General features: G+C 39.0%; 1 protein-coding gene across 1 annotated transcript; it reads right to left on the bottom strand.

The window, feature by feature from the left end:
- Positions 1-3,146: 3,146 nt before the first annotated feature.
- Positions 3,147-6,488, bottom strand: LOC119913009 (endonuclease domain-containing 1 protein-like). Its single transcript, XM_038732318.1, has 2 exons — positions 6,120-6,488; positions 3,147-4,585 (listed from the first exon to the last, which is right to left on the bottom strand). Exons 1-2 carry the CDS (start codon positions 6,483-6,485, stop codon positions 3,974-3,976), a joined length of 978 nt encoding a protein of 325 aa, XP_038588246.1. The 5' UTR covers positions 6,486-6,488; the 3' UTR covers positions 3,147-3,973.
- Positions 6,489-12,281: the final 5,793 nt, after the last annotated feature.

The raw sequence follows: 12,281 nt of genomic DNA, 5'->3' as shown, positions 1-12,281 counted from the left end.
AAAAAATAATTTATTATTTACATATTTATTCTATGTGTGTGTGCTCCTTCAGCTTGTGTGTAATTATGATGTGAACACCAGTGGAGGAATTTGGAAGTGAAGACCCTGGTATCCGGACCCTTGGCATGGGCCTTTAAGTAGTGAAGTAGTTCCTATCCAGTACCCCCTCAAAGCTTGGATATTTTACTTGAAGACGGCTGACTGATGCTGTACGACTTAAGTGTCAGACTGGTCTCTACCATTTAAGTACAGTTCAACATTATGTTAAAGCCTCCTATGAGTGTTCAATTTAACAAAACTCTAATTTACAGTAAAGCAAATCCTCAATTCACAGTATATCAATAGATCAAATACACATCAACACCTCAAGCAATGAATTAAAGTTAAATCAGTAACTGTAACAACGGATGCAACAGGATGCAGTGCCTTGGAATTAATCAAATTCAAATATATGCTGTTAGCAACAAATGGTGTAGTAAAATTAGAAGATCTACGGAAGCCCTAAGCAGCCATTCATTCATGAATTTTATTTGTTTACCTGAGATAATTTTCTCAAGATAACGAACCTTTGTTTTCCCGACATAATGACATAAATAATTTGAGATCTCAAGAAAAAACAAAAACAAATGATATATAGTGGTTAAGACAGGTTGTCAGTGTGCTGGATTAGGTCAATCTGTAGAACACAGGACTCTGAATCTAAGGGTTGTGTGTTTGATCCTCACATGGGGTTTAAGTCTTTTTTATCCTGTTCAACAAATTAACTATGAAGAAAATGTTTCACATCCTCACAATAAAGCATGCGCATGAGTGTGTGCGTCTCGGCGATTGGTCCACATGGAAAATGTACGAATGTGTGGCCTCTTAGGGCTTCCATACAGATCAGATACCATTCAATATTTTTCACCAACTAAATGTAATTAAATCATCTCAGCAACAGATCATATAGTTGACTTAAAACCGCTCAATCATTCATCAGATATCGGAACTGAGAGGGTTCAAGGTAAGTGTCTCGCTGTTCAACACCAATTTGATCATTTATTATCAAATTATTACTAAAAGTGTCCAACTATCCCAAAGAGGACCCATACCTTTAGATGAGACACTGGCATTCGGGGTTCAGAGAAGAGTCTTACAGGAACGGTCTTTTGATTGTAGGATAAACAGTCTGTTTCAATCTGTTCAAATACACTGACTAGAAACTGAAAACACTGATAGCTTATCTAAATGTTTTGATTTCAACTTTGCTAGGGACAATTCAGTAGTTGCTGACAAGCCCTGAAGCTGTGAACAATGAGCTCTCTCTCTTTCTCTTTCTCTTTCTCCTCTCATGCTCACTCTAAACATATAGGCAGGCTGAGTAACAGTGGGGGTTACGTTACGTGAATTTCAAAGGCAGCGATAGATAGATAGAGGAGGAGGAAAGGCCAACATGGTAGGTCATAGACCTTACTCACACACTGTGCTCATAAATCATTTTTCTGGTTCCCCGTATCTATTTTTAGGGGCAAATGCAACTGAAATGGTGCACATATTTTATTCTGGGGACCCCCTACAGGGGTTTGGTTCACAAGCATGTGACCTTTTTCATCCCTTCTTAAGCTGATGATACACGGAGCAACTTTTAGAGCAATCCTGCAGAGCAACGTTGTAATGAGTAAAGATTACTACCGTAATCCCCTTCCCCGCACAACCGCTCTCCGTTCAAAACATAGTCGGACTTGCCACTAGCAACATTGCCCAGCAACATTGCTCAAAAAGTTGTCCCGTGTATCAACAGCTTAAGTTTGCATATATGAATGACAGTTTGGTTTCAACACATTGACTAACAGGTTGCCCGTTAATCAGAAGGTCGGCGGTTCAATCCCGGCTCCTCCAGGCTGCATGTCGAAGTGTCTCTGGGCAAGATACTGAACCCCGAATTGCCATGGTGGCTGTTCCACCAGTGTGTGAATGTTAGGGTGCTTTCACACTTGGATTGATTGGAGATGTTCCGACACAAGGGGGCGTTTCCCTTTTGGCTCAGTTCATTTGGAAATATGTGAACTGAGCCGAGATCGCCTAGAAGAGGTGGTCTCGGCTCGATTCCATACGAACCCTGGAGCGGTTTGTTTGCAGTGAGAACACAGCCGGCCCATGAACCGGATCAAATCAATGTGTTGCCTGGCAACCGACGCCAAAAGATCGCTTTTCAACAGCTTCGGCAGTGTATTTTGCTAATGTGTTGCGGTATGTTGTTGTGGATGTATTATGTAGGCCTACTGCTGTTGGGAGTTTTTTTTCCCTTTCCTGCTCGACGGAGCGTTCACAACCCCTGTCTTTCATTTTATCACTGACCCTCTTGTAGACTTCAGTGTTCTTGTGTGGTGTGTTCTCATGGAGATTTTCCCCAATGGAAAGCGCGACCTGCACGCATGAGGTAGTGACGTAATGGCGTAAGTACCAAGACCCCTGGAAGGGTGTGCGATTTGGACCGCTTTACAACAGTGCGGTGTGAACACAAGCGACGTATTAAATTGATTCGGAACAAAGTACCTGTTCTGGAACAAAATAAAACGATCCAGATGTGAAAGCACCCTTAGTTTGTGTTTGAGCACTTAGGATGAGTGTGTGAATGTGAACTTTAACTTCAACTAACCAACTTTAGATTCATATTCACCTTCAAATTAAACTCTGGAAAACTTCCAATGAGAATCAAATCAGTTCATTAATACTTTCTGGTTTACTCCTTTAAAACCTCTGATCCTCATGAAAAAACAAGCATTACTCAGAATCCTGTACAACACCAACTTTGGATCATAGTAAATTTAATAATGTTTTTCTATACTGTAATAAAGCCTGGCTGACAGTTATCAGTCATCTGTCAACAATTTTCTGCAGTCTGTTTAAAGTAAAGGGCATTTTTCCCAAACAAGAATAACCAAAGCAGTTTTATTTTACAACTGACAGTAGTTTGCTGATTTAATAACTTCTTGTTCTAATCTCTGCTCCAGTCATCACCCAGCTTCACATTGGAAAATACAAAAAGGACACTAGATGGTGCCCTTGGACCATAGTAAATGAAGGGCTTGTGTGGCGTAGCCTGGCCAGAGTGGCTAGGAAGGTGGTAGGTAGGCAGACTCCAACATCATATGTTTACAGAAGTGATTATTTTATTGACCATGGTCGGCAGTACATGGATAATTCAATCCAAAATAACAAAAGAAAAATAACGCATCAAACTTATAGCAACACTAACACGAGGCACATGTTCACAACCCCTGTTTATATAAGGTGGTCCATTCACACCCAACCGCTTCAGCCCATCACAGCCCGTCACAGCTTGTGACAAAGTCTTAATGTATTATATTCAAAAGAGATCAATGAAGGATAAATAGGCTGTAGCCAGTTTACACTGATTCACACTGCACAGCTTGACATGCTGTGTATGGTTCAGCAATTATCTGGAGACCAACAGGGACATGTTTAAAAAAGCAGTATTTTGTATTTTGTACTTCTCTTTATACAAGAAATTCAAGAAATGAGATGTTGAAAGCTCAGTTTAATTCACAATAAAGAAAAAATGAAATTAAACAAAAAGTAAAGTACAGTAAAATGTAAAAAACATAATATGTATAATAATTTTCAGGTTTTTAATTCTGCATTGAATCATTTTTATAGTTAAGGTGATGCAAAATATAGATTAGTTCATTTTATACATGTGTACATGTTTTTGATTCATTTTTAAAGCTTCAGTAATTAAACATAATGAATAATCGCAGATTAAAGACTTTGTGTGAATGTCCCAATTTGTCACCAGAGTTGTATTTTTCTTCCTCATACAGGTAGAACCACACCGACACATCTGTACTCACAGATGTAGTACAGAGGCAGATGTAGATGTGGTGGGGCTAGATATAATGGACCAGATGTTTAGTGAGAGGGGAAAATATCATGGTGAGATGGCCAGATGTGGGTGTGAAAGGGGAAGATTTTAATTGTGACGGGACGAAGTGGTTGAAGCAGAGCGGGGGCATGGGCAGTTGTCAACGTTTGTGAAGAACACAGTCTCAGGACACTGTGTTTCACGAAACACATCTATCCCCAGTTGTTGTTTGAGCTCTCCCAGAGTCTTAGTTGGCAGAGTTTTCTTTTCAGATAAAATTTCTGGATCATTGTTGCCCCAGTGTGCGTTTGCGATCCATTTCTTCTTTTTGGAGTCAAAGCAGCAGAATGCTGACCAGAGCGTGTCAGGAATATTAACCCTGTTATTGAGTTGTTTGTTGTTGTTGTTGGGTTGTGCTCCAGTTACCACATAGGCTTCAGTAACACCATTGTTGGTACAGTGCCGGTCTATAATACATTTGACGCACTTCTCCATTTTGGACCAGCTTCCCTTGTTGAATGTTTTTTGTTGTGGAACAATGTTGGTCAGGGTGTAGGTGGACATTTTGCCAGATATCTGGAACCCATAAGAGCTTGCAATTAAATGGCCCCTGGTAAACCCTTTTTGGTCTTTGTAATCATTGTCCCCAGCCTGGTTGTTGTAGGTCCTGTCTCTTTCTACATCCACCATGTTCTTGTTCTTGTCTTCTTCATTCTCAAGCTGTAGGAGTTAAAGATGTAAGTTACTGATGCAGGCAGGATAGTAGTAAAGTAAATTAAATGTGTAGTAAAATAGCATTTAATTACAGCAGCATGGAAAGGCTCAGCCTGATCTCTTCGTCCTCTGAGCCATAGAGCTCCGTTATTGTACCAAAACCATTTAAAAACATCAGTGAGCATTGTTGCATGTTCCTTTTATTAGCATGAACACACACACCGTAGTTTACTCTGACTCAGTCCCACATACACCGTCCTGCTGCCCCAAATACTCACTAAAGCACCAAATGTGAATTCATCCACTGCTGAAAATAGTCCCTAACGAATTAACTATTTCTTCCTGTTTCAGTAACTTAACCTTAAAGCTGTTTAAGGAAATAACTTAGCCTTTTTAAAAATTAAATGATATATTTGTGAGATGTTTCTAAAGATTTAGGAGCCAAAGAAAGAGTAGAGAAGTCAGAAAGTATGTTGCGTGATGTTGGTGTAATAAAAATATAGAATATCAGCTGCCTTATCCTTTAATTTTAATTAATAATTATACAATGTCATTCTGTGTCCTTCTATAGATTAGCAGTGAGGTGTATGCGACTGCACTGCAGCCTGGAGTCTCTGCAAAACCATAAATTCACCAGTTAGAGTTGTTTTAACGTGAGAGAGCTCAACCTGGGTTAAACAAGCATTTGGTAGACAAGCATCTGACATGCATCTTTTGTAAAAAGGACAGTAAAAGTAGTTGTTGTATGCAGCATGATAATGATTACTTCACTGGTTTAGTGGTACTGTTAGAGCAGGTGTCAAATACGATCCCCACGCTTTTGTTATCAAGTCGAAAAGGAGAAAGCTGGAGCCTTTCTCCCTTTGGCAACAACAGTGAGTAAAGGGAAGTGTAAAGTTCTTTCTTTCAATATGCATAACAAAGAGCTGAGCAATGCTGTAAGCAATGAAATTAATGACTGAAAAAAGATGATTTGGCATAAATATGATGCGATGATGATTGAAAAAGAGGATATCTGATTGATAATGAACATAAATTAATTAAAATGATAATTTCATGGTAAAATAATTAATATGGTCTAAGTAAGAACAACTATGGTAAAGGTTAAATAATTGTGTGAAGAGTTGCTGAGTTTGGGTGAAGACATCAGGGACGGAAACTGAGAAGTGGAAGGACCAAACATGGACACATCCTGGCTTACACACATACGCCAACTTACACACACAATTACACCAAAGACAAAATGAAGAGAGAATATACGGATAAGCAGGAGATAGATCAGCGTTATTCCTCGGCTGATGTCAAGGCACCAAGCTTGGATCGGGATCATCGGCACATTCCTGAGTTGGGGATTTGAACAGCAAACAAAACCAGAAGACACTTCAGACTTTTGAATACAGAAGCTTCTACAACAGTCCCCAGTCATACCTAATAGGGTAATACCCACAGGCCTGGAGGATCGGACCGTTTAAGATGGAGAGGTGGACCAGTACCTCCTGGACAGGGGTAATTTGGGATCTAACAACAAAAATGGCTCTACCTGTGGCTCTATCATCCACTCGTTTGAGGTCTTTCCTTCTCCTTCCCCTCTGTACTTTAAAGCAGAAAACACTGGGATCCTGTTCTTGGTGTCGTAGAGCGTCAGAAACTTTCTCTCGTCTTCCAAAGTCTGGCATATGGGTTTGTATCGATTCTGGTCCGTAATTTTCCCGCCCTCCAAGATGCCTGGGACCTGTGGTGGCTTTGCTTCAAGGAGAAACTGGTCACACTCAGACACCGACTCAACAACTTCAGCCACTGTGGGAACAATGGGCAGGAAGGCAGCGAGGAACAAGAGATACCACATCTTCATAGACGTCATCGTCAAACTGTGTGTCTTTAGGTCATAAGGGAGAAAAACAACCATCAAACATTAGTTTGGTTTCTTCAGTTTGAACCTCAGCAATAAAAGTTAAAATAAATAATTCTTTGGATTGAAGAAGGTGTGTTGAACATTTGTCTTGTCAGGTCAAGCTTTAGTTTTCAGCATGGGGCCTCAAAGCAGGGGTGGAGAGAGTACAAAAATATTTTAATTGCATGATTTTCTTGTGATTAATTGCGATTAATCACGTTGTTATATGTAAAATTGAATAATGAATTCTAAAGTAGTGCATTGCGCACTTTTAATAGAAATTTACTGCTATACACACAAAAGTTCAATAACGTGCGGTTTGTGAACACTTTAAACAAACAATGTGCTTTTTACCAGCAGTTTTCCCTTTACACAGTAGCAATAAAATCTCAACTTAAACATTTATGTAATCAAATCAAATATTAAACCAAAGCTATTTGTCACTGCCAGGGCATTACCTTTTATCTAGCTTGTTAAAACAAGTTACCATCAGAGTCCAGTTTTCTTGTGTTTTTTTCTGAGCAGGTATCAGCAGAAACATTTTTCTTTTATCATGGAGCAGCAGAAACAGTACACAACTTGTACAAAAAACGTGGAGGGCCTACGTGACTTTTTTAACCTCCTAAAACAACTTGTTTTTACTGATTTAATACCTAGGCCTACTTATTTTATTAAATCACAGTCGTCACAAGCCAGATTTTAGTTGTGTTAGATGTTAGAGACCTTTTATGTTATTATGAGAACTTTTGAGAATGTTTTCACTTCATGTTGATATTGTGGTGGAACAGATTAGACTACGGCTACTGGACTGGGAAAATGGGAAACACAGGACTGCATATGAAGTTGTATCCCTATTTACATTCAAAAAGGTGGTCATTTTAATTGGAATTCATTGGTGTCAGCATAACTAATTTATAATTAACATGGGCCTAAGCATAATTAACCAGTTACCATCAGGTTGCTAGTGCCAACCAACATTAGCAACATCATGCAATGTCTTTTTGGCTAATTTGAGCAAAGCCTTTTACCAAACTATGAAAACTTATTTTCTACTACATGTGGCACAAGCAGGGTGCAAACTATGGGAGAGTCAGGGGCAGCTTGGCTCCTCTTAATAATATTTTACACGTTATTTTTGCCATTTTTGCCATTCATTTCTATTTTTCCGTATCAGCATTGATCGTGTGTAAAATCAGGAGCGTCTGGCTTCACCCAGCCAGAGGGAACAATCCCCGACCGTTCCCTCTGCCTGGATATAGCCTGACGCTCCTGTTTTGGGCATGATCCATGTGCTAAGCTGGGGAGTCTCTGCAGCAAGGGTCACGGTCAGTCCTGTGTATGAGACATGCGCAAACATGATTTTCTTTTTCTCAGTTACGTCTGTGATTGAAAATGTAGCGAAGCATAATATTTCAAACAAAACATACTTAAGTAAAAGTAAAATTGCAGTTTAAAAAATTACTCAATTACCGTAACGCAAGTAATTGCAATTCGTTACTTTCCATCTCTGTATATTACCTATTTATTTTAAATCTTTTCAAAACCAAAACCAGAAACTTTTGGGAAATTTACACAAACATCAGCTAATGTTTCCTTATGCCAAGCACATTGGTTAGTCCTCACCCTAGACTATTTTCTTTCGAAACATTAAATGATGAAAATAAGTAGGATATGTAAAACAGCCAAACAGGTTATATATGTAGCGGGTTTGTGGGTGTGCGAATGAGAGGGAGCACGCGGCAAAAAGTGACGGCAAAAGTTGGCAGAGGAAAAGATTAGTAGTAAGTTATCAGTCTGGCAGTAAATGTACGGTGCAGGGCTCTCAAGTCTTACACATATACTGTGAGACACGCATTTCACTCAGTTCACACACTCTCACGCCACACCTTGTATTTCTCACGCAAGTAAGAGATAAAGGCCACCAAATTGTGCCACTATATACAATTAATGGTGGAGTTGCAGACATACGGAATGAGGTTTTCTACTGTCAGCGTTAATGCCACCTACCAGCCAATCAGAAATTAAAATCTCAGGGCGTCATATACCGTCGATTTGAGAAAGAGTGACAAAGCGTAGGTATTTTGTGTGAGACGCACCGGGTGTGTCGGTGATATGTCCTAAGTTGTTTAACACATCTAGATGTGAATACCAGGAAATAAAAGCTGAAATTCTGAACTCTTGTCTCATACTCATCTTTTGATCTTAAACCCAAATGTCTTCAGTGAACAACAAAAGCAAAGGAATTTGTCTTACTGTTCCAAAACTTTTGGAGGGAACTGTATAACTTCAGAGCTCAAGAAAACAAATTCAGTCAATGCGTTATCACAGGAAACTGAGTAAATTAAAAGTATGAATGGCCGCTTAAGGCTTCCATACAGATCAAACACATTTGATAAATATTTTCCACCAACTGAATGTAATTAAATCATATCAGCAACACATCATATAGTTGACATATAATTACTCATATTGAGAGGGTTAAATTTTAGCGTTTCTCTATTAATCTCCAATTTGATCATTTATAATTAAATTATTACTAAAATTGTTCACCAATCCCAAAGAAGACCCATACCTTCAGAAGAGACGCTGAGGCAGTTCAGAGAAGAGTCTTACAGGAACTGTCTTTCGATTGTAAAATTAACAATCTGTTTTTATTTAAAGCTGAACAAATCTAATATAGTTAATTAAAATCCTCAAGCAGCAAGAGTGAGAGAAACTTTTTCATTTACCGCTCTTATACAGTGGGGATGAGGAAGAACTCCAGAGATCTAAATATGGTAAAACATGAAATACAATAAAGACATTGGTCAATTCTTCTACGTCAAACACTTACAACACATGACCAGTTGCAAAGAAAAGCCATTTTTTTTAAAACATGAATTAGACATGGTGTTGATGTCAGATAATTCTGGTGACCGTTACACAGGATATTCAGAAGTGAGAGAACTGAAGCTGTCATTAGTGTAGGTCACAAGTATGGACAGATCATTTCAGCAGGATGTCTGTGGTTACAAGTGTTGCTTTTCTCTGCAGCAGCACAGCTGTCAGAAAGCAAAACCACCAGTCACAGTTTCATTTTGTTTTTAATTTGGGGTGGTGATGGGGCAATGGATAAGACACATTCCTTTGTGTGTGAGAGACCCAGGTTCAATTCCGCACTGAGCAAGACACTTAATCCCTATTTGCTCCAGAGGCATGCAACCTCTGACATGTATAGTAATTGTAAGTGCTTTGGATAAAAGCGTCAGTTAAATGTACTTTCACAGTTTTTATGTTGTCAGTATTTAATTATTGTCCTTAATTTGGTATCAAAATTCATATGGGGAAGTGATGGGATGCCAAGTTCGGCCATAACTCGTTTATTTGAACCCATGGCAATAATGTCAAAGCTTTTAAAACATTGAAACAGATTTTTTGAAAATTTGACACACTGAAAACAGCTTTTAACTCATCAAAGTGATGTGAGAAAAACACTCATCACAGAAAACTCTACAGTGATTGGTGCAATGCTGCTTGTGGAATGGGGGACTAGGGATGTCAGGGGAACCAATACTTCGGTACCAAGTCGATACCAAAGTTCTGCAAACATGACGGTACTCGATTTTTACTCATAACACACTGACCTACAAAACACTAACAACACGGAGCATAATGTAAAACATGAACTTTTTTCTTTGAATATGACTGATTTCTTCTTATAAATCAGTATTTCACTATAGAATTAAGGACTTAAGGACTCAAAGGCAGACTCGGAACAGTTCGAAGGGGTAACAAAGGGTTTTATTGAAAAGTGCAACCGAAGACGGGTGGTAGGTTCCAACATGGCAGGATGGAGAACACACAGGAGGGGAGTTTGTCCAGGCAAGATGTGAGCAGAGCAGGGTGTGGCGTTCAGCAGAGTTCAAGGAGGTAGCGTGATCCTAGGCACAGAGGAAAACAGGTTAATCCAGGGAGACACAGAAATTACAAGGAATCTTACTGGAGTAGACAGTTGGCCTTGATGCATGTACCACATGCGGTTAGCTGACAATCTGACAAAGAATGTGAGGAGGACTGGGGTTGAAATACTGCAGGAGCTTGATTAGTGGAATGAGGACCAGGTGCGCCACTGGAGCCAGAGAGTGTAGCCACGCCCAGACAAACACAGACAGGGAGGACAGACAGAAAACACAGGGAAGGGGGGGACAAAAGAACACAAGGTAGTGGGGAGATTCTGCAGTACCACAACAGAATACAGTTTTTCTCAGTCACTTTGCTGCTTTTCTCAGATCAGAATTGAAAATCCCAAAACTACTTGTTCAACCTCCACATCATCTAATCACTTGTGCACATCATAAAAGCAATTTGGAATTCTTTTGACACATTTAGGCAAATGATTATTTACAACTGCTGTTCCTACAGTATCAATTGCTTATGTCATGTTGATCACAATGCATTAAACTGATTCTCTGTTGAATAGTCTCTTTTTCTACAACTGCTCCCACACATTTTCAAAACTACGCCTCCTTTTTTTCAAAACTCTACACAGTTCTCTATGCTCATAAAGGTAAATATAAAATGAAGAAAATATTCTGCTACGATTTTTATATTTCACTATGGTTGCTGCAGAAATGGACATTTGCCATCATTCACTTTTAAATGTTGTGATGGAAATTTGAGATTTTTCTGTGTTTACTGTTTCACCTGCACGCTTCATTATTACAGACCAATGTTTTTGATCATTTTATTATGTTACAGCTAGGTGAAGTTTCCCATGGGAAAGATGCTCGTTGGAGAGTTTTTCTTATCTGACTGTCCATGATAGGCCTTCATCTCAGGACAGTTGGTCCCTACTCCCTTCCTCACTAACATAGCTGAGTAATATAAAGTCACCTGTTTCTTCACTGGCTCTTTGTCTTACACTCTGCAGACTGTCTGACCCAATTGCACTCTGTATGTCTGTCTGACCCTTTGCAAAGAATAACACCCATAAAAGATGTCTGGATTGGACTCTTTATTTCACAAGACTCACTAAAGGACATATTTCCATTACAGTGTTTTTACAGTTTTGGACACAGTGTTATAGTATAATATATAATGTTTTGCAGGTGGAGGATTTTGGAGGAAGTAAGCATTGAAAGCATTTTGTGTGAAAGCAATGATTCACAGTTTGGTCCACATACACTTCTGTTTCGCTGACTGTGTGAAAAGTTTTGACACTGTGACTTCAGTTTGACCAATACAGGTTAACACTGAAGAAAAAAAAATATTTCATTCATAGGCCTTTCATAGGCTTATGTACATTTCCATACATTGTTCTGGAGTGAAAGTAATCTGCTGAGAGGTTTGAAAACAGTCAAAACACAAAATATTTATTTGCAAAACGTTACAGTTGAAACATTAGCACAGTGTTGTATGCAATAGCATACAAGAAAACAAAAACATAATCAATCAATCAATCAATCAACATTATTATATAGCACTTTACAGCAACCAACAGGTATCCACAGTGCTTTAAATTGCACAAGTTGAAAATGTGAGATGGATGTTTGACTTAGACCAACATAAAGAGCGTTGCAATAATCTAGCCTTGAACTATAAAAGGCATGAATAGCCTTTATAGATTGTGCCTGTTAAGAAAAGGCTAACTTTAGCCAGGAGACAAAGTTGGAAGAAGCTCATTCTGACAACATTGCTAATCTGCTTGTCAAATTTCATGCTACCATCGAATGTCACACCCAGATTTTTGACAGTTTACTGGCGTATGAAGGCAAAGCTCCCAGACTGAAATTGTTTGACCTGAATTTGTACTGAAGATAATACACTCAGTTT

Source organism: Micropterus salmoides, unplaced genomic scaffold, assembly GCF_014851395.1.
Source record: "Micropterus salmoides isolate LMB-PRFRI ecotype aquatic unplaced genomic scaffold, ASM1485139v1 Ms_hic_scaffold_2, whole genome shotgun sequence".
Taxonomy (NCBI): Eukaryota; Metazoa; Chordata; class Actinopteri; order Centrarchiformes; family Centrarchidae; genus Micropterus; species Micropterus salmoides.
This window is presented reverse-complemented; position numbering and strand designations above follow the sequence as displayed.